Genomic DNA, 23645 nt, shown 5'->3' on the forward strand with positions numbered 1-23645 from the left:
TTTGAACCAGAGATAATTTCAATGATTTTTTCTGATATTATTCTTAAACCATTGATGCGATTGGGATGAAGAATTTCTGTGAAAGGTAAATCTTTATCTTCCATTGGTTGAGATTGTTCAATCTCTCTATTGGCTTTAGAAAGACCAATTTCCAGAAAATGGTATGGAGAAAGAGTTGATTCTTGAATCCATTCTGGGAGTGAAGAGATGCATCTGATGTAGATTGGATTATCTTTTGCTTTAAGTGCTTTCTTTCGAAAGTTCTTAATGGATTCTACCATGCTGCTTGGGAAGAATTTGAGTTCTTGAAGGTTGCAACTTGGGTAGATATTGTCGATTAGTCCAGCTTGAAAGGCTTGGTAGACTAATTTTGCATCTGCTCCTTCGAGAAAGTTGAACAGACTTTTTGTTTTCTTGTCCGTAGTGAAAAACTTTTCATGAACAAGGTCTTCTGGGCATGCAGCTCTTGCTTTCTTCCAGATTGTTCTGAAATCTTCAAAAGAGATTTCAGGATAGTTAACCATTTGTTGAACGTCGATTGGAACGTCAAACCTTTGGTCTCTGTGGGCTTCTTTGACTTTTTGAATTTTTGGTCGAAGAAGTGGTTGGTTAGTCTTGCTTGTATCGTCTTGATAAGTAGCAAGGATTAATCTTGCAGATGTTTCATTTCTGAATTTTTTGCAAGTAACTTTATCAACTTTACAGAAGGTTTCTGTAATTCCCCAGTCAGTATGAACACCGGCATGGGGAATTCATGAACAAATTAGGCTGGCTAATACGATGACAAGAGTGGTTCTCACGATATACATTCACTGTTGAACATCTCGCAGGAAACAAAAACGTACTGGCAGACTGCCTCACTCGTGACTTCAGGTATGCCTTACATCATCCATGATCTCACTCGCTCCTGAGCCCTATAAAAGGATATGATCCTCATGACATATTTAGAAAGACCAGTTTGGGTGTGTGATGTGTACAAAGATAATTAAGTAGATTATTATGATTAAAATATTCATTTATACGAATTAGATTACTCTGCGTCCTATTATATTGGGCATATAATTACTTATAAACATATTTTTTTATTAAAATTTTAAAATTTTAAATGTATAATTTTTTTTTTGCTTGATATAAGACCGGCCCGTATAAGATAGTTATAGCCAGATCCAAAGGCCAAGCCCAGTATTGAATGTAATAGGCAGGCAGTAGGCTGAAGGCACACTGCTACTGCCAACAGAGAAGGAACGGGGAGAGATAGAGAGACGGCGAGAAGGCAACCTGATCCTCCGCGGTTGTTTCTTCATCGGAGGTTCGTAGTTTCTCCGCGTACCATCACCTACGACTACATCGTTTTTCCCTAGTCATATATACGCTTGAATACACGATTTTTCGTTAATATAATGATATGCAAAACTAGGGTTTGTTCGTTTTTTATCCTAGAAACTCGGGCGTTGTGCGTTCCATTTCAGTAAGATCACTGTTTTTTCATTTCAGCTAACGGAGTGGGAACTAGCACGTTTTGTTTTTTTGGTTTCTGCTACTTTTGTCGATCTTCAGATGGTTTCTGGTACACATTGCTTACTAATGTGTTGAGTTTGCATTTTCATTGATTCCCGTTACACTTCAATCGACGTTATGTGTTCATTCACCAGCCTCAGTTGTTATGTAGCTGCAGAGTTATATTCATGACGGACAACCTAATGAGTATCTGTTGAATTTTGTTCAGATTGAAGCATCGACAGCTGAGAGTATTGGACTCGACTAGTGGCTTATCGGAAGGATTTGGAAACTCGAAAGGGGTTGATGGATCGTGCTGATGATTTGACTTTTAGGATTATTTTCTCGGGAGATGGAGCAGGAAGGTTGCGGGACAAAGTGAAGGAAAAGCTGAAGGAGTTTATGGGGGACTACACAGATGACACTTTAGTGGTATGTTTTGTATACGAATACTCTTATGGTGCAATACATAGAAGTTTGTAGAACTGATTGTAAATGATCCATAAAGGATATGTTGCCTAGTTTCTACAATAAGCCTTTGCTCCAACTTGTACTAAAGCCTCCTCTTCACTTATTTGTTTGTTTAGTGAGAATATGTGTTTTGATGATGAAAGATCAACAGAAAGGGTTTTTACTTATTTTATGATATTTATTTATTGTTTAAACTACTAAGCTAATTGGACAATGCTATGAGGTGATAACAATAAGAACGTATGGGAGGTTGGATGTATTTGATAGATATGCTGGCAATAGAATAACCACAACTTCTACTTGTTATCTCCCAAGCTTAGAGTTGTAAAAGGGCATTTTCAATTCTGTAAGTAGTCATAGTTGAAAGTTAAACTAGACATGGAAGGGCACATTCATTTTGTTCATAAGAATGAAGTGCGCTGATAATCAAAATAAACCAAGTGGCAAATCCAATCAAACAAACCATTTCATATACCCTATCAAAATGTACATTTTGCATAGGACACATGCTACACCAAAAGTATCATGTCTAGAGTAAATATATGAGTGCTCCCAGTGTTATATCACTTAAGTTACATTCATTACATGCTTTTCTTCATTTAGGTATTATGATGAGTGCCCACAAGTGTATTGCAGCACACAGTAGCATGCACAAACCTAAGTTGAAGATGGTTTTGTTTCCTTATTAAGGTGCTAGAGTGAAACCTAAAAATGCATCAAAGTTTCAAGGTCCCAAAGCCACAAATTTCTAGCAGTTCAATGATATTTGTGTCCAAAATCTTTGTGTGCATTTTTGTTTTTAAGCTCAAGAACCTCAGCCTTTAAGACTATTATGCCTCTTTATAGGGTGTATTTAACGTTGTACATACCTGAATTCCTTTATACACAGAAAAGTAGATTTACATGAACTCTATTATGAATCCTTTCTGTGCCTTACTTTTCCTAGCTATTCATTCATTTCTATCAATCTACTTTCGTGTAATACATAGTCAAAACCCCAAAAAGTGGATCTTTTGAACCCACTTCAATTCATGATGACTAATCAATTTGTGGTAAACAGTTTAAATTTACTTTTCTTAACTCTTGTTCTTGTACATCGGCAATGAGATTCAATCTATCACAACAAATTTCAAAGCTGCTTCATTCACTCATATAACTACCTGGCTTCCTTCAGTAAACAACAAAAATAGACAGAAAAACACAAGAATTTTGTCTAAATTTGGAAACAACACAAATTATATTCATGAGGTTTCTTCAATTAGATTGTCTTAGGGAGGGCTGATTGCCATATTTTGCTAGAGTTGTCTTATGAATCTGAACTATTACTCACTACTAGTTAGTACTTGTATTCTATATTAAAATAAAAAACATACTTATGAAGCTCTATTTTTTTTTTAAAAAAAATAATAATTTAAGCTTCTACATGATATAATTTTACTTGTGTAAATTCAATAACTAAAGTTTACTACGTGTTTTTTACAGGAATATGTGATTGTCCTGCTTAAAAATGGCAGGCGCAAAGAAGAAGCAAGAAATGAGTTAAATGTCTTTTTGGGTGATGACAGTGACTCTTTTGTATCATGGTAATGCATCTATACTGGATTTTATTTTCAAAACATCATAAATCGAAAAATCTTTCCAATTTTAGGCGAGAAAATTTATTTTTTATTTGGCTAAAGTACAAGAAGAAATGAAAGTAGGCTGCTATAATTTGTTGCATTGAAGTGTTTGTAATGTGACTTGTGTAGGCTGTGGGATCATTTGAGATCAAACCTAAACCTATATGCCCAACAAAAAGAATCAGAAGTGGTGAAACTGAAAAAGGAGGATTCTGAATCAGCAGAGGGGATTAAATCCAAGAAACGAGCCAGCAAAGATTGGAGAGGGGTTATGAGAGATCCGGATGAACCACCTCCACTTCGAAGTGCAGTGATTGCCAACATTCATGAAGACGATAATGCCCTTCAAAAACGTTCATCTTCACCCCCTCCACCACTAATTCAAAGGAAAAGAGGCCGAAGTGGTGATAGAGCTCAGAATCAGATCGATGATGAAAGATCACAACTCAAGGTGTGTGAATTCATCTTTATTGCTACTATCTGTTATTGGAACAAAACTGAAACTTGGTTACTATTTATTGATGAATATGCTTAAAGGGTGGAAATGTGGAGATTTGGAAATTTTTGTAAATTATATCTCAACACATGTTTACTTTCAGAGAGAACCAGTTTCTAAACCAAGTGTAGGGGCATCACGAAGGCTACTACAATTTGCAGTGCGAGATGCAGTTGCCACATCTCGGTCAACCGGTTTGACTTCAGAGCCATCATTAAAGCGATTGCGGTCTGTAGTTTCTACACCCAATGAGGACCTCCAAAGCCGCCCAAAACTCCGGTCAGTTGCCCGAGTGCCCAAAGCCATGGCTGTGGCCATTAAAGCTGTAGCAGATGCTGCTAAAGACGTTGTAAAAGTCAAACCCTCGGGTAACGTGTTTGACCGGCTTGGGCGTAGTGTGGAGGACGATTTATCAGATACCCCTCACCATCACCAGTTCACAGAATATAGAGAGATTGCTGATGAAGATACTCAAATTATAGAGGCTACTGTTCCTACTTATTATGATGCGGGAATAGCAGCTGGCTTTGCTTATGATAATGAAGGGTATGATGTTGTTGATCGAAGGGGTAAAATGGGTATTTCGCAGATTGGTAATGAGTCGGTGATGTTAGACTACAATGCGGTAGATGGTGTGGATGGGATTGGTAGTACTAATGCTAATAATAATAAACCACAGAGAGATCAGAATTCTTCAAATAAGATGGTGAATGTTTCTTCGAATGTAAATAGTGGAAAACCATCTCATTATCTGAAACCAAGGGCGATTTTGGAAATGGAGAATCAGAAGCTTGTACATGAGACTGCCAATTCTATAATTGTTAGCAATGGAAATGTAAGATTATATTCAACTCAGCCATTACCTTGAATTTAATTTCCCAAAGTATAAAAATAAATGGACTTAATGGGGACATGACATAATCTGGTAAACTATATATTTATTTGTCTTCATTTAGGCTATGTTTGGTGTACTAGCTGAAAAGATAGCTGATAGCTGAAAAACTAGCTGTTCAATAAAAAGCTAGCTGATAGCTGAAAAGCTAACTAATAAAAAATGATGTTTGGTAAAACTAGCTGAAATATATAAAATTACATAAAAGGACATTTAAGAGTAGTTTTTTCTATAACTAATTAAGGGGTATATTTGGAAAATTTTAAAAAAGCTTCTAAAAAGCTAGTCTTTGTAGCTTTTCAAAAACGCTAGTTTATAAGTTATTTTTTGGTTTGCCAAACACGACAACATAAAAAAGCTCGAAAAATAAGCTAGCTTATCAGCAGCTGTGGTGCGCCAAACACAGCCTTATTGTTTTTTTCGTTTCCCCAAGTATGCAATCATTTTCTCATATATATTTTTTTTATCATATTTATCCAGACTATTTTTATTTTATTTATTTTTTCTTTCTATTCAGGGGGCGTCCACTATACATGCTCAAAGGGAGATCCAGAAGACACTGCCATCAACTGGTGAGTGCTGTGTCTGGTCTTTCATATTCTTTTAAAGGGAGAAATGCAAGAAATAACAATGTACTTTCATTAGTATGTTTACTATAGCATCCTACTTCTATTTTTTTTCAAAGTTTTTCTTATTAGGAAATTGTACTTTTGTAAAATTTACTTAATATAGAAATAAAAATCACTTTGTGTTTGGGTGACATTGATATAAGTGGGTAGATTTTTCTAAGTACAATGGTGTAACAGGAAGAAGTGAAAGTAGGATGCTATAATAAGCAAACAAATAAAAGTACATTGCCATTTCTTGCGATTAATCATATATATTTACCAATAAAATGTATCTATGAAGAGTTCAATTGAAAGTAAGATGCAATAATAAACAAACATGTAGCTATATTTCCTGATTGAGTGTTTTTTGCTAAAAGTATGTTGCTATTTCTGCAGGTGTAAATCCCATTGGTCGTCCTACTGATGATGTGGATTTTCGCACGATTTTTGTCAGCAATGTAATGACACAACCTTCTTATATAACGTTCTGTTGTATCCATGTGATTATATTTAAAGAAAAAAAAATCTGAAACTGATTTAATTTAATTTTTACAGGTGCATTTTGGTGCCACTAAAGACAGTCTTTCTCGGCACTTCAACAAATTTGGGGATGTGCTGAAAGTGGTTATAGTAACTGAGGCAGCAACTGGACAACCAAAAGGGTTTGTATTTTTTTTTGGTTTAAAAAAAGAAAATGATCTATTAAAAACCTTAGGGGTAAATCAGAAATGCAAGATATAGAAATCTACTTTTATTTATTTGTGCATTATTACTCTTGTTTCTTTTTATTACAGTATTGTATTTTCATTTTTATAAAACACATTGCACCTTGAAAAATCTTTTTGATTATAGCATTCTAATTTTTGTTTTTTCCTTTTATGACATTGTATTTTGAAATATTTATCCATACATAGCTATAATTGGTTAGTTTTTTTCAAAGTCAATGAAAGTATGTTGTTATTTCTAAACGTGGGCTCCTTATGCAGATCAGCTTATGTGGAGTTCATGAGAAAAGAGGCAGCAGAAAATGCTTTGTCTCTAGATGGTACATCTTTTATGTCACGTATTCTTAAGGTACATAAACATCTTTCTCGTGCTTATCAGACAAAAAGTACAGCTGTACAGCTTTTCAGCTAGTCTGCCAAACACAAACGAGTCTAAATCTTTGATATTTGTTTATACAGGTTGTACGGAAAAGCTCTGCTCATCAAGAAGCTACAACCACCACCACCACCACTACCACCACCACACCGGTAACATCATGGCCCCGGGCGGCCACCTCGCGGGGTTCTCCATTTGCCGCCTCAAGATTCGGAAGAGTTCCATTCCCGACCCTATACAGACCCCGCCTCCCGCTCAAATCCGGTGCTCGAAGCTTTCAATGGAAACGCGATGCTCAAAACCCATCGTCGGAAAACATTCCTAGCCCTACTGCTGCTGCCATCCCGTCTCCGACCACTGCCGCCCGCAGCCTCACCTATGTCCGCCCAGAGGCCGCCAAGACTGCCGGAAGTTCCAACAATGCGTAAATTTCATCTCTTACTGGGCGGGGAGAGGGACAACAACCTGGTCATTTACACGTTGGTGAAGCGGTAAATAACGGCCTATTTTCTAGTTGCACGAACGAAAGGTTTTGATGAGTTTTTTTTGTGGGATTATTTTTGGTCCTGATTGGGTTTTGTGGTGGAGTAGGAAGGACTAAGGAGGAGCGAATGCTTTTTTATCTCTCTCAATATATATATAAATGATTAGTATTTTGAGTTGATGTAATAAGATGATGCCGATGTCGGCTATATTTGTAACCTGAATTGACAGACAGATCTACGATTCTAGCCCCTACCCCCTACCCCTACCCGAAGGATATTTGAAAAGACATTATTGTCCCACCAAAAAAAGAAGAAAAGAGAATGAAAATATTGAAAACAAGTGAGGAAAAAAGATATGAAAAAGGGAAATGTTTATGTTGTGATTTGGGAATTGGTGTGTTTTTAGTTTTTCTATGTTTCCTCTCTAGTAATAAGCAAATGTTTTAATGTTTTGACGTAATGAAATTAATGGGTTATATCTTTAATCTAAGCCCGTGTGCTGCGACAAAACTACGTCTAATTGAAATCGTGTGTATATCATGATATTCTTTTTTAAGTAAATATTAAATAACATTGTAAAAAACCCATTAGAGTATTCGAATCACTAAATTTATCTGTTTTTTTTTTGGTGCTATAGTTACATTGGTTTTTGTGTGGTTTTAGCAAACAAAAATATATTAGTTTGAATTCTCCAACCATTGACAACTTTTAAAAACTCTTTCAAAAAACTTTACGTATTTACACCAAGGGTTTTTAAAACCAAACAAAAAATAATGGGTGGACTAGCAGCCGTGGGAGATTGGCGGTTGCTAGTCTACCCATTCGAATAAGTATTTATAGTGGTTTGGAAACTTTTGAAGATCGACTCATGCAACGATCGATTTTTATTAGTCAAAATTTCTTTTAAGTTCACGGACGTTATTAGAATGTAAAATATATTTTAATATCTTATTACAATTTAAGCCCATTTATTCTAAAATCTTAGTACCCACCTTTATGAAATGTTTTATAAAGCCTCTTTATCCATTTTGTTATTTTTAAGCATATACAATATTTATAAAAAGAAGAAAAAACTTAGACGAAAACCAGTATCTTACAAATAAACAAAATTATTAATAAGTAGTAGTAAATCTACAATTTATATTTCATCTTTATATCGCCGCACAAAATTTTAGTCAGACTATTACGAATTTAATATTTAATATCATAGATTAAAATAAAACAACAAAAAATTATGAAAATCTGATGGTTAAATATAATTCAAGGGGATAAAATGTAATGTTATTTAATAAATGATGTTAATTGTAGAAAAGACAAATCTTAAAAGAAAACAACTAGTAAAACTAAAAATGGTTGATACATTTGATCCAAAAAAACTATCTTCATCTCCAATGGTAGAAAATATTTAATGGAAATGATTCCAAATAATTGACCTATTAAAAAAACCCCCTATTAGAAATGTTCTTAGACAACCCATGGAATTCTATATGCCCAAAGTTAGCTGGCTTTGTTCACATGATTCCAACTCTTTCTTGTTAACACAACCTTTGTTTCTATAGGTTTTGGCTTGTAAGAACATATCTAATCCAACTTTAAAACAAATTGACACCCTATTTGATGTTAGTTATGTCCAATACAACAATATTTTGCTGTTGGTGAATAGCACTATATTTTATTTTTCTTGTAATATCAGGAATTACAAAGGAAAAATCATGCTGCAAGAGAGAGGATTAACCCACTATCTGTTCTCCAACAACATAATGAGTTTGCAAGAGATATGTATTCCCACAAAAAGGCGCACAAAACAAAAGTCTGGATATTTTTAAACTCGGTTCGAATTGGATTAGATGGACTGGATTTTGCCAATTTTTGTAGCGGAATTGATATCTGATATAATCCATATAGATCGTACGCAACAAAATTTGATATCGGAATTCAGATAATCCCATTAAATCTGAGTTTTTATATTCTTTACTTGATTATATTGATTTAAAAATTAAAAAAGACAGATAAAATTAAATTATACAATTATTTTTAGTCGTCAAATAATCGTCGGAGTTATCCAAAAATTCTTGGATGGTGTCTTCCTCCACAATGTCACCCTATCTACTTCAATCATTGGATGTGATATCCTTTGTGAAACTTTGTTCTTCATGGATGTATTCTTTGATGGGTGGTAAAAGTGGTGAAACACAACTTTGTGAGCTTTTCGCAGTGTCCAAATAATCTTTCAAACAAGCACATACTTATATTGGTATTGTCAGCTTGTTTGCGGTACATTGAAACCAAATGAACCAACATATATTCATACCGACTCTAACCAGGCAAAAGGGTTTTCTAGGGTTTCAATGGTTTCTAGCAAATTTGCCCCTTTTTTGATCCTAAGGGCTATATCCAATTCCCGGATCCCAGGTTGAAACAAATTATTGAGTACCTAATACCCTGCCTTCAAAGCAATCACATACAAACTGAAATTGGGAAACTTACTTTAGCTGCCACGATCTATTTCATTTGGAGAGAAAGGAATTCTCGCCATCACAATGGAAGCACTACTTCCCAAGCTAAACCGGTGAATCAAATTCTCAACTCTCTGAAAACTCGGTTGTGTAGTCTCCGCTTCAAATGGTCGGCTCGTATGGAAGAGGTGTACAAAAGATGGAAAATCCCTAGGCCTAGCAAACGGCCGTCAGTCTATGAAAATGGTCATGGTACTTTATTTGGTTGAGGGGTCGTGGTTTATTCCCGCCGGTCTTGGCTTGTGGGCTTTATGACTATCGGTATTTTTTTTTTTTTTTTTTTTTTTTGTAATTTTCTTACTTATTTCGCTGTTTGGGGTACAACAAAAGAACTAACTCTTCGCTAGTCGGTCTTCCTTCTAACTTGTATTTTATTTGTTCTATTATTTTCTTTTTAATGCATTTACTGGAGTTGCCCTCTTTTTCAAAAAAAAAAAAAAAAAAAAAATCAAGTTGGAAAGAAAATCGGATATAAAAAATCTAGTATCTTTAACCAAACAACCCAAGACCATTGTATCAAATGCGTAACAACTTATCCTAATAAATGAAAATAATTTTGCTACTTGTGATCTTTTTATGTATTATGCTTATTTTGTGATAAATTTAGATTAAATTATATATGTATCATTTTATGGTTTTTTTTATTTTATTAAATTCCATATAATACTTAAATGTAATAATATATATATATATATATATATATATATATATATATATATATATATATATATATATCCAATTCATTAATGCCAACTTTTCTTATAATTTCTAAAGTTCTAAATTAAATATAGTTGTTTTAATTGTTTATTTATTTAAATAATTAGTTTAATTTTAAAAGATAAATAAATATTTCAACTTTAATAATTAAATATTTTAATTTTTTCTTATAAATTTAAATTTTCTAGATTATTAGATATTTATTTTTGTTTATTTTTTTTAAATAAACTCATGTAATACATGAGTCCTATAAATAGGAATAACAAAAGAAACCAAACTCGATGGTTTGATAATTATGATTTTAGTATTAAATTAATGGTTTGATAATTATGATTTTAGTATTAAATTAAAAACGAAATTTTTGGTCATGATTTTTGGGATGTTACACAGTTAAAACAAGTTAGTTTCTTTTTTATGTACAAAAAATAAGAAGTTGCCTGAACACGGATAAGAGGTAGTTACCATCCGTAGTCATTTTCCCTTTGAGTTACCGGTTAAAACATGTATTAGCCGGTAATATTGGTATAATTTAAACAGTTAAAACAAGTTAGTTGTTTTATTATGTACAAAAAAGAAGTTGCCAATATGTGAATACGGATAAGAGGTAGTTACCCTCCTAAGTCATTATCCCGCGATATTATGGTTTATGAATGCTAGTATCTTATTTTTGTTTTGCCACTAGTAACCACTTACGTATCAGAACAAATATGTCTGCTCTTAAAGGTTTTATAAATTATCAACATTATTTTGGATATGACTTTATCCTTGCATCACTAAGTCTAATGGTCTAATGGTTTTGTATTCTCACTGAATCAAAATTATTCTTAATTTGAATGTTAAACGAGGATCCTCGTTACCCCTTTGGGATATCCGCAGACCTGATAGTGTTTGGTAAACGGGTACCCGTTGATAATCGGGTATGTTATGGGATCGACTTTCATATTCGGGGACGGGGGCGGGATTACCAAAACCCGTCGCAAACCCGCCCCGTTGTCATCCCTACCTATAAATAATACTACAATAGCTTGTTAGCATTAGGCTTGAAGGAGTGGACTACGGTTTCAAGACGCACCCTTGCCACCTGGACCGCAAACACCGCCTCTGGGTGCGGTTTCCTGCGGTTTTGCTGCAGTGTGGCTAGAAATGGCCGCACTGTCTTTCTTCTCTCTCTTTATTTATGTGTCTTTCTCTCTCTTCTCCTTTCTCTCACTTCTCTCTTTCTCTACCATGGTTTCCACTCACCGGATGTGGTAAAAAACCACATTTTGCATGGTAAAAATAATGTGGCTCCTATGTATCAAAGAAGGGAGTGCGGTTCCGTGACACCACTTCCTCTTAGAGTTCTGGATTTAAAAAAAAAAATCCCCCATATAGGATAAAAACCCCACACACACAGGCATTGCCAGGCTTCGAACCCAAGTCATTTAGTCATCCAAACTCCAAACATGTCACCTCAAGACTATTTTTTGACAGAAAAAAAAAAAGTTAACAACACAATCTTGACGGCCAAATTAACTTTGACGTGCTAAGTGTCATTTTCTTTCTCTACCTTTTCTTTAATGAATTTACAAAAAAACTCGGAAACTCGGGAACAAGGCGTAAAAGAAACCAACTCATTTCTTATATGAATGCAACTATAAGAAAACAATAAATCCATTAATCCCATAAGCAACAAAACTCTTGAACAAACTGCCCATATCATACGATCATTGTCTCCAACACATGATTCAAAATCCGTATTCATATTTATTGTAGAAAACTATGGGATTTCGACTGAATTACTAACAACATATGGTTCATTGTATGTCAAAACTGAAAAATATCAATACAAGCCATCAATATAGTGCAATAACAAGCAGTCCAAGAGAAGCAACGCCAATACACAAGTAGGAAACCACATTCAACCTCACAAAAAACACATTCAGATTCTTAGCAACTTGAAGTGTAAGAGTCAGAATCTGCAACCTACCTTGCTCCTCCATTTTCCTGAAGAAACTCATTGGCTTCAATGACCTCCGAAGCATGAATGACAACGAAAATGGCAACCCAAATGCCAAGCAGCTCTGCACAGATACTTCTGGGATAGGAGTCGACTTGGTAACATACGAAATCCAAGCGCCTAGACCCAACTGAAACAGACCCAAAAGAGCTAAACTTTTGCTAAGGGTGTAAATTGTCTTTGTCATTTGATCGAGCACTTGGCGTGTCTCATTAGCAAGTGCAGAAACATCGCGTTCCACAGTAGGTCCAGTGATCTCTTGGTGCTTGAATCCGTCAAGGGTTTGGCTTGGATTCTCGTTAGGTTTTTGGGTTTCTTCAGGATCAGATTGCTGAGTGGAGGTTGACAAAAACTTGGGGTTTTGATAAAGATTAGGGTTTAGCGATTGGATTTTGAAACTAGCGTTGAAACTGGTATTTGATCTAATTAAACTGTGACTAGTGCCAACTGGTTTTGTGCGAAACGATGATGGGAGATTGAAAGTAGTGAAATTGGGGGTAAAGGTTGAGAAGGATCGATGGGAATCATCAGGGATAAGACGGTAGGAGGTGGGGTATAATGAAAAGAGAGCACGGGAGGAAGAAGGGTTCAGGATCTTGGATGCAAGTCTGCGAGAGATTGTGGAAGCCATTGTGTATGCGGGAGAGAGAACTCCGGTACTTCAGCCTGCAACTTTGGTCATGGCATTCGATTTTACCCCCTGCTTTGATATTTTGGATTGGGTTTGTTTTTGTCATTTAACTTATATTTGGTCTTTTAATTATTTTAATAGATTATCAAATTTTTTGTTTTGTTTTCATTTAATCACCTAATTTTTAGTTTTGTTACTTAACTTTTCATTTTGTGTTTATTTAGTTGTTTAATTTTTAAAATTATGTTTTTTTTAGTGTAACAATTGATAATAATATATCAAAGTCTGTCAATCAAACCACTACGAACAATACTGTAAGGAGGATCTATTGTGTAGTATTCCTTGTTTTTTAGTGAATTGAAGTCATTATACCTAAAATTTTATATGCAATACCTTAAAATTTCTAAAAATTGACAATCGTTAACAATTTGAAAACAATTCACAAAATGAGTATTAATTAATGCAATAAAAATAAAAATTTTGCATTAATTATATTTGAGAGCTATAGATAAGAAATTTGAATAGATTCCGTTCTAATGATTCCGTGGATATAAAGAATATACAAAATGGATATCGTATGAGGAAGTTACGCCAATTTCAAATTATAAAATCGATATTTATCTGATTTTCCTAAAACGAACTCTACACTGCTTCGTTTGGAATAACTATGAACCTCGTAAATTGTTTTGAACATGTTTTTAACTTAGTGTAACGACCCAAAAATCAATGTTAAAAATTTCATTATATTTTTATTATAGTCAAATACAATTGTTACTTAATCCAACAATTCAAAAATATTGCTTAATTAAAACATTTATTAGAGTTACATACCAAAATCACATAATGCGGAAAACAAAGGTGTGTGCGCTGCAATCAAGCCAGACCCTTCCTTTCCAAACCAATGATACCTGAAACCATAATCAAAACTATAAGCACGAAGCTTGGTGAGTTCCCCAAAGCATACCCCACATAATCCACATAATCACATAAACCATATCGGCCATATAAGCTACATAAGCCACATCAATCACATAAGCCATACCAATTACATAAGCCTTGCATATGAACATATAAGGATGCCATGAAAATTCTCCAAGGTCTTACATACATAATCACATAAATCGTATCAACTACACAAGTCATGCATATAAACATATAGGGATGCCGTGGGCTCTTCCCAGGGTCTTACTCTAGGATGTCGTGGGCTCCACCCACGGTCTTACACCTATGTGTCATGGGCTTCCTCCATGGTCTTTACCAGTGTTGCAGAAATCGGCCTAATCAGCGATTAATCGCTAATCGGACCTCCACCGATGAGATTTATTGCTAATCGGTCACTATAATCGGGCTTGGTCAATGCAAGTCAAAGTCGGAATTAATTGGACCTAATCGGGCCTAATCGGAGTTAATCGGACCTAATCGGGTTTGGTCAATGCAGGTTAAAATCGGACCTAATCGGGCCTAATCGGACCTAATCGCCGATTAATCACTTTTTTTTGGAGAATTAAAGTTAGATTTATAAATTTTTTAATAATTTTCTTAAGAATTAATGATCCCCGATTAATCACCGCCTAGCCGATTAATCCTTAATCGCTAGTCCACCGATTAGCGATTTCTGCAACCATGGTCTTTACCTAGAAAGCCATGGGCTCCCCTACATGGTCGATGTTATTATTACTGTAGAAGATTCATACCACAGTGTCTAGCACTGGTAGTGGGTGTGTTTTGATAGCTAGTAATGATACTTGATATCATGATCCCTGACAGGTCACTCTATGATCGAGCGGTATATGTATGTCGTATGAAATTTGATATTGATGAAATCGTCGAGTGGGTGGCTCCACCCTAATCCCACTGCTAGACATGGAACAGGGGTTAGGTTGGAATTATCTGTTTCAAGTCTTTAGTATTTTGGTTATAATTAACCCCGATGTACATGCAAAGTCATCACAGCTTACAAGCAATAATCCTAAGGTTATATATGAGTGTCTTTGATTTGATTTGTACAGGATATTATTTTTTATTACTTTTAGAAAGATGGTGATTTTTGCAAGCATACCAAATCCATTACAAACATATGGTACGTAAACGTTTTCGTCGTTGGAAATATTACAAAAGTCCTAATATGGTTCCCTTGCTGCTCCTGCTGGTGTGTTCATCACGCTCCTCCTGCTCCCCCGTCATTCTTCTCAGTTGGACAGTCTCTCTTGAAGTGTCCCGTTTTACCACATAGGTAGCATACTGGGCCTACTTTGGTGCTGGTGATTGAAGGGAGGTGATGGGTCGGGGCCTTGCAGAAACGGACCGTATGTCCATTCTTGTCGCAGTTTTTACAGTGCATCACCCGACAAACCCTATCGTGATGGAAGCCACACTTGTTACACTTTGGGAGTGTTCCTATATATTGCCTGTTTGGTGCTTGAACGATAAATGTTGTGGCTGATGTTGAGGCATGTGTTGTGACTGTTGTCTTGATTGTAGGGGTGGCCATGGGTTGTTGTCTTTTAGCGAGTCTTTGAGATCGGTTGCGCTCCTTTTTGTTCCAAAACTTCCGCTTCTTGTTCGTAGGTTTGGGCTTGAGGCATTTCGTTGGTAGACGCCCGCTGGTATTCTTGATTGTTATTGTAGTTAGTATTTCTGACATCGTCTCTGCGCCTGCCGGCGTGGTTAGAATTGAGTTGCGCCATGATGGCTGCCACGGCTGTCGTGACTGCAGCTTGAAAAGTAGCAGAGTCTATCTGCAGGGTTGGCGCCTTGTTTGTTGGTTGGTTGCCTCTTGGTGAAGACATAGCTCTGTTTCATGATGAAAAATGACTTCGTGAGTGGGGATAATTATCTCAAGTGCATTCTTATGATTCATATTCACATATATAAATTTTTGCACATTGTTGTACTATTCTTAGTGTTTCTGCTAACGTTCCTAGGACGAAGTTATGGCAGTGGGTAGAAGTAGGTTTCTTATGGGAGTTAAGCTTTACTCATCTTAGGATCACGTTTTCCCAAGCACACTTAACTGAGGAGTTTTAATAGAATCCAATGCATTAGTGCTGGTATGATCGCACCTTATAGGTCTACGAAGAAGGCACCTCTCAACCAAGGTGTTCAAAGGTGAGACGAAAATGAGTTTTTAGAATGGCTATACGTCGTGAGTTTTCTAACTAAGTTTATCTTAGTTCAACTTGTAACGTAATTCTGTTGTTCATGGTGTTCTGAAAACAATTCATAACGAGAGCCTATAGGTGATAAGCTCATGTATCTTAGTAGTTCTGTATCCAAGTGCAGCCTTGAAATTTGATCCAAGCTAGGTCTTTCTTACGACCATTTGAGGTATGCTTAGATATATAATTAAGACTAAATAGACCTTCGAGTCTGATAGGTATGTCCTAATCTCATCTTGTTAATATGATTCTAGTAATTATGGTTTCAGAGAAAATTTTGACCTAGATGTAGTCTACACCAGACTATTGAAGAGAAAAGTTTGATAGTAACTAAGTCCCTTGATTAGTATAACCGCTTAAATCGCATTGTCGTGTTTACACCTAGAATAGAGTAGAACCAATGCATACTCATGAACTTAATTTACAAAGTCTTGTGAGAGGTATGAACTCTTCTCACAACGATCCGTCCCTTGTGATGCCTGAGGCAAAGTCGATGTACCTTGCAACTTTGCCAATCGATGCTTGGCTGCAATCACCCTCTCTTTGAATGCCGTGTGTCCACCCTGTTACTCTCTTACCTCTATCCGAGCGGCGATAAGGTCCTAATAAGAGAGTTGATCCTTGAAATAGTAGTCTCTTTCTGAGTCTCGGGTACGTGAGACGGTAGGGTCCGTAGTAACGCTCAATTTTCGAACTTGGTTTGCAATCTCCCTATGTTAATCCCCGATGTTTGCGATCCGACAAATCTTTGCGGGAGGGTTTTGTCAATCGGTCCCCCGTGGTTGAGGTCATAGCACCCTCATTGGTCTCCACATGGTGATTTGTTGTCATTGCCATTGACTCCAACCCTCGATCACGGTTGCCCAACGGGGCACAGGTATGATGTAGTCGAAATGGTTCACGAAAACCCTGCTATGCATGGAGGGTTGATTACCTCCTGTTCCGCTTCTGATTCTTCTCATAACCATCCACCATTTCCTGGTTAGGAAAGCAGGGGTCGCCTTGTAAGTAGAATCTTGCCATGCTACACGTGAGAGAATAGGAAGGGGTAGGAAGCATATATTAGTCGTCTTCCTAAAAATACTTATAGAGGTTTGATCCTTATTAGTTACTTCTATAACAACATAGTGCATACTAATTACATATAACAAAATATGATAGACCTTCGAATAAGTGATCCTACCCTAGGTCCACATCCAAACAAGGAAAAGGAAGTAAGGCAATGGCCACAGATTCTAAGTCCATGATTTCTAAGTTATATATAACTTTAAAGTATCCACTTAGTGACTATAGACCTCTTATTAAGGATTTGTTTACTTTTCACATAAGTTATGATATTACAAAATACTCCTATAGTATTTTAAATTTTATGTTTGGTTCTTAGTAACTTTCTTGTATGGGAAGTTTTTAGGCTTGTTACTCACCACGACCATGCCTTGGCATACCATAGTCACACCTCAGATAAATATAGTTGATGAGGCTATATTCATCCTAAGCCTGATTACATATCCCAAGGTCTACTCGTAGTGTCCAACTCCTCGTTTTACTTTTGTATTGTCCTAGATAATGATACTATACTAGAATGTATGTATGTACTCATACCTTTAACAAGAAACTATTTCATTTCTAAAAGAATAATTGTTTTGAAAACTTTAAACCAGAGACTTTAGTCCCAATGTATTTATAGTTTGTATATCTTATGTGGTTCGATATACTTAGTTCACTATAAACAGTGCTCTGATACCAATCTGTCACACCCCTACACCAAGGATGGCGGAAACGTCCGGGGGTGGCGGACTTCATGTATAGTATCACAACAACGTGTATAATAGTGCTCAAAGTAAATACAACCAACATAATTATAATTGAAAAAGTTACACCAAAGTATATGTTTACATTTCTCAAATCAATTACATTATGATGACAAAATGAACTGTTTGACGATTTAATATCCCATCCTCAAAATGCTATTGGTTCTTCTGTTTCACTGATTTCCTGAGAATACAAGTAGTTTTGAAAAAGTGTCAATAATTAAGTTGGTGAGTTCATAAGCTTTTAAAAGTAAGAGTTTAAAAGCCGATCTTTGCAATGAGTTGTATGTTACCAAGAAAATCCAATATTTTCCTTATAAAACGATATGTAGTCTTAAAACCCAAGACTGGATGTGCGTGTGAGTTTTGTGTTATGTGATCTCAGATATTGAGACCGAAGCGTACAAGTAAAATCTGTACCTATTTTTATTAAAAGTGGTTTTAGATCAACATGAAAACCCTTTTTGATTTATAAAATCCTGTATACTTTAAGTTTTGTTAACTCGCTATGTGGGTCACTATAACTATACTAAGATTAACCGGCACTTTGTAATGTACCCATTTTTGTATAAACCCAGTACTTTGTATTCGTACCCCATTTATATGAAGACCCGGTACTTTGTGATGTACCCCTTTTGTATAAACCCGATATTTTGTATTTGTACCCCATTTATATGAGGACCTGGTACTTTGTGATGTACTCCTTTTGTATAAACCCGGTGCTTTGTATTCGTACCCTATTTATATGAAGATCCGGTACTTTGTGATGTACCCATTTTTGTATAAAACCGGTACTTTGTATTTGTACCCGCTTTTGTATAGAACCGGTATTTTGTATTTGTACCCCATTTCATATGAAAACCTTTTGTAATGTATATGAACATAAACTATACCTATTATAACTTATCAAAATGTTTGTAATGTATATGCGACCTAACTATAACTAGTATAGTGTAGTATGTTTGTTTGTGGTGTATATGTTCTAAATGAATGAAGAATCTTCTCATGAATGACTAAATTTTAGTTTATGATGATAAACTAACAATAAAACACATTCAATATTTAGAACTTATTGTTATACACTTTGCTCAACTTAATACAAAGTGTTATGAAAGTTATAAGCTATTAACTAGTTTTTAACCTTTCTGCACTGTTTTATAAAAATCATAGAAAATTCATACAAAGTTGAAAACTGAATCCGTAAATTCTGAGAGTTCCTAAAATGTGTCTAGTTTATTCATAAGTTTTATCATGATTTATGGAACTCTTTAACTTCTGTTAAAATGTTCATATTCACAGACTGGTCAGATTTGTTCTTGAAATGATAGGTTGTTTTGTAAAAATCACCATAAATCGTAGAAAAATTGTATGGATATGTGCAAGTAGTCATTGTAAAGGTATAAACCTGAACTATTTGAATCTAATACAGTTTTGAAAACAAAAATGTTTTGGTTGACCAAAATAGTCCGTGAATGGAGTTGAACTTTTCTGATGAAGGCTGTTAAATGATTTTTGTTGTGTTCTTGGTGTTTTAACTTGTATTCCCCCCATTAAAACTTAAGAAAAACATGAAACGATAGGGGTATGAACCCACCTTATGTGATTTCAGTGGGTGAATGTTGAAGAAATGAAGTGTTCAACTCAAGAACACTTGAAGGATCACTTGAAGATTTGAGAATCTAACACAATAATGATGGAGTTTGTGTAAGGAATCAATGATTTGTGTAAAAGGAAATGTAATGACCATAAGGAGGGTGAGGATACTTACCAAATGAAGATGGAAATCTTGAAAAATGACTTGGAAATCTCGAATTTATATGAGAGAATTTGAGAGAAAAGATGTGTTTGATCTTTGGTGGAAATGAAAGAAATGAGTAAGAATGAGGAGAGAGGGTGAGTTTTCAGCTTTTGACTAAGAGTATGGTTGGTCAAATGGTGGGGAAAGTACCTTTGAATGACCAGGTATGGTGGGGACAATAGTTGGTCATTGAGTGGGTATGGGAGGGGTTGCTTATGTTACACACTAAGGTAAAGTCAACACTCCACCACAAGATCTTATTTAATAGATTTTATTCTTTAATAAAGATTTCCTTAAAAATATGTTGAATTTATGAATATATGGGTCCTTATATGCCAAAATATGAACTTGGGTGAAAATCCCGCTTTAAAACGATGAAAAACGGGCTTAAAACGGAGTCGTGGTCGAAAACCGGGTGAAAAAGAGGAAATTCCGGAGTTCTGGGCGAGGTCTCGGCCTCAGTAGCCAAGAACCGAAGCAGCTGGTGCGGATCCGGGGGGAGAAGCTACGGTCCGATGGTCCTGATGCGGTGTGTGGATGCGGCTTGGTATCTGCGGCTCGCTTGCTGCGGTCGGGGATGCGGTTCGCCTGCTGCGGCTCATATGTTGCGGCTCGCTGGCTGCGGCTCCAGCTCAAGAGGGTCCGGCCTCTAAGAGGCTTTGGCCCTAGGGGAGGTTCCAGATCATTTGGGGTATTTTACCCGTTCTAACCTCGTTTTAAGCGATTTTTGACCCGGTTAAGGGTCGGAATGACCTGAAAAACTTCAAAAAGTTACGGGAACTTTTGAGAGAGATTTGGGAGAGATTTCAAATAGAAAGAGATAGAGTGAAAACGACTGAGAGAGGTTTCATTTGTGACCTTTTTGAGTGTCCGACTTCGTAATGCAAGGTCCGTAAACCCCGTTAAGCCATGTATTAAGGTCCTACACACTCCCGATGAGTGTGCAATAGTGTTTTATCGCTTTGGTTCGATGTTTAGCATTTTCACGGCTATGGAAATTCAAACATACGAATTTTCCAATTGATGTTTTCTCATTAAAATAGCGAGTTGTTTAGTAATTACGTAACGTAAACCCTAGTACACAAGGGTTAACTAAGTTGACCGGTTTGACTTGTTGACTTTGCTTGACTTTGGCTTGACCAGAATTTGACGGTTGTCACAGTTGATATACTAGATTCACTGTAAACGATGCTCTGATACCAATCTGTCTCACCCCAAAACCAAGAATGGCGGAAACGTTCTGGGGCGGAGGACGTCATGTACAGTATCACAATATAGTAAAATAGTAAACAAGTAAACAACATCATCTATTGCATTAAATAAATATTTTTAATACAAGTGTGTTATGTAGTATATAAGACACCAAAACATAAATCAAAATATAAGATGAGTCTTGAATGCGCTCCATCTTCCCAAAAGCTATCATCGGTACCTATCTACTGGCGACCTGAGAATACAAGTTATTTTGAAAGAGTTTATCAACATTAAAGCTGGTGAGTTCATAAGTATTTAGTGTCTATGTTTATATCAAAATGTTTGAACCGTTGTTTGAAGTACGAGTTTGTAAACGTTTGTAGTAAAAGTATGTGAATGTTTGTAAGTGTTTGTAAAAGTTTGTAACCCCTAGAAAATCCTATATTTTCTACTAAAAGTATCCTTCTACCAAGGCACAACTGTTTTGTATGTTTGTTTCTTGTAAAAGTGTGTAATGTTCCCAAGTATAACTATCATTATCAAAATATAGTTTGTACATTAATGTTTAAGTGAAGTAATCACCAAATAAATGTAAAGGGTAAATTAGTGTAGTACTGTAGTGTTGTACTTTAGGAACTACTGCTATACTATCTATCTTAAACCGGATTTATATCAAGGTATTATGTGATTAATTGTACCATACTATCGATTGGAAAACACGACAATGTAAGTCGTCAAAAGGTATGACATTTGGCACCTGAAGACCTGCAGGTCCCGCTGTAGCTAGCAGCAAGGTGTAGGATAGTCAATCCATTATAGATCTATACGCAAACTCACGCTCTCCCTCTAGGAGATTCTGGTTACAACTCGGGCGATGACAATGAAGGCATGCTCCGATACAGTGGATCACATTTATGTTAAAAGTATACTTGTATATGTAATGTATTGTTTCTTATCATAGTATCGTTGTATATGTTATCATCCTAGTATAGTTGTATATGTTCTCATCCTAGTATAGTTGTATATGTACTCATAGTAATAAGTAATGACTCATGAATGAACTAACTCTTGTATGCTTCATTTTACTAGAAGTAGTAAGTAGTACAACTCTAAACTATACCTATTAAAGTTTATTAGTAAACTTGTTTATATTACTGAATATACTGAACTAAGATAAAAGTCTTTATATCTATACATATATACATAAGATGTAACTAAGGATTCAACGACACTCGGACAGATAACCGGGTACTTTAAGACCACAACCAAACAAGGACAAGAAGTAAAGTGGGTTATCTCTCCTAAGTCCTTCAAACCTTATTTATATAACTATATATGTAGTAGACATGGTTTTAACAATATATAAGTTTGAAAACTGTAAAAGAAAGGTTTAATATACAAAAGTGAATTTGATAAAGAAATTAACATGTACAATAGTTTGATAAACAATTTGAAGTCATTTGATTGATAAAACAGTTTAAAGTATGATAAATCCATTCGTATGCTAGTTATTAATCGCATGTGATTGATCTAATAACTAACATGGTTCAACTTGTATTACCCCCCATAAAGAATTTAAAAACATTTACAAGCATTTCAAAGGTTGATTAAGGGGTATGAACTCACTTGATTGAAGTGGTTGTTTTGAAGTAGTCGAGAGAAGAATCGAGAAGAACTTCGACTAGAGAGAGTTGAAATCTCGGGATTTCCGGGGATCTTGGGAGTGTAGGACTTCCTTCGGGACTCGAGTATGAAAAACTGGGGCTTTGGGAAGGCTTATCGAGGTAATCACACAGAGTAACGATGCTTAGATGGAAAGAGATGAGCACCAAACCCGACACCCTTAAACTTCTATTTATAGGGCTGATTTGGGGTCTCACGTCATGAGTTTTGGATTGCTCACGTCGTGAGGCTTAGTCAGCATGATCCTCTTCGACGAGTTGACGTTTCTGACACTCTGGAACCCATCAGTCACGAGCTCACGTCGTGAGCATGGTTCCCTCACGCCGTGAGGCTGAGTCAGCCTCGGGTTTTGTGTCCCAAACTTGTAAAGTATGTAACTTTCACGTACGAGCTCTAATTTCAACGTTATTTATATGAACACGTAGGTGTGAAAAGGCTTTACAACTCTCGTTTAGACTCCGTTGACAAATTTCTACTTTATTTTTATTCTATTATTTTTAACAGGCCGGGCCTGGAAAAGTCCGTTTAGATCCCATAACTCTTTCATCTGATGTCTATTTTCGTCATACTTATTACTTTTGTTCTCCTATTATTGGGGTCTTCAAATTTCATTTAGGTTGTGCCGGCTAAAGACCGCTCGATCTCTATTTCGAGTTTTTAGCTGTCTACTGCTAGGTCAGAAACTTCGAAAATTTATAACTTCCTCATATGAAGTCAGATTTGGGCGTTCTTTTTATGTATGTTCGCGGTTTAATGACATCTACGACTTTCATTTAGATACCTAAGGGTAAAAATCATTTTATTGGAATTTCTCACTTTATGCTTAACAACGTTTTACCGGTAGCGTTATGAATCTTAGATTGGTGATAACTCCTTCGTTATAGCTCGGATGTTAGTGTTCTTTATATTTTTGGAAACCTTATCATGATATCTACCACATAGTGTACCCAAACAGAGCTTTTTGAACAT

The 23645-nt window shown here is 35.8% G+C and overlaps 2 protein-coding genes across 3 annotated transcripts; one reads left to right on the forward strand and one right to left on the reverse strand.

Moving 5' to 3' along the window:
• The first annotated feature begins 1174 nt into the window (after positions 1–1174).
• LOC145044275 (RNA binding (RRM/RBD/RNP motifs) family protein) lies at positions 1175–7560 on the forward strand. 2 transcript variants are annotated; one of them, XM_078993158.1, is made up of 11 exons: positions 1175–1309; positions 1495–1567; positions 1727–1929; positions 3451–3551; positions 3717–4038; positions 4187–4918; positions 5493–5547; positions 5980–6041; positions 6139–6245; positions 6570–6657; positions 6768–7560. In XM_078993158.1, exons 3-11 carry the CDS (start codon positions 1804–1806, stop codon positions 7110–7112), a joined length of 1938 nt encoding a protein of 645 aa, XP_078849284.1. In that variant the 5' UTR covers positions 1175–1309; positions 1495–1567; positions 1727–1803; the 3' UTR covers positions 7113–7560. The 2 variants fall into 2 exon arrangements, with proteins under 2 accessions (XP_078849284.1, XP_078849292.1); XM_078993166.1 differs by lacking the exon at positions 1495–1567.
• A 4565-nt stretch (positions 7561–12125) lies between these two features.
• Positions 12126–13122, reverse strand: LOC145044292 (uncharacterized). Its single transcript, XM_078993173.1, has one exon. It carries the CDS (start codon positions 13030–13032, stop codon positions 12238–12240), a length of 795 nt encoding a protein of 264 aa, XP_078849299.1. The 5' UTR covers positions 13033–13122; the 3' UTR covers positions 12126–12237.
• Between the last annotated feature and the right edge of the window lie 10523 nt (positions 13123–23645).

Source organism: Lactuca saligna, chromosome 1, assembly GCF_052625555.1.
Source record: "Lactuca saligna cultivar CGN05327 chromosome 1, ASM5262555v1, whole genome shotgun sequence".
NCBI classification, from domain to species: domain Eukaryota; kingdom Viridiplantae; phylum Streptophyta; class Magnoliopsida; order Asterales; family Asteraceae; genus Lactuca; species Lactuca saligna.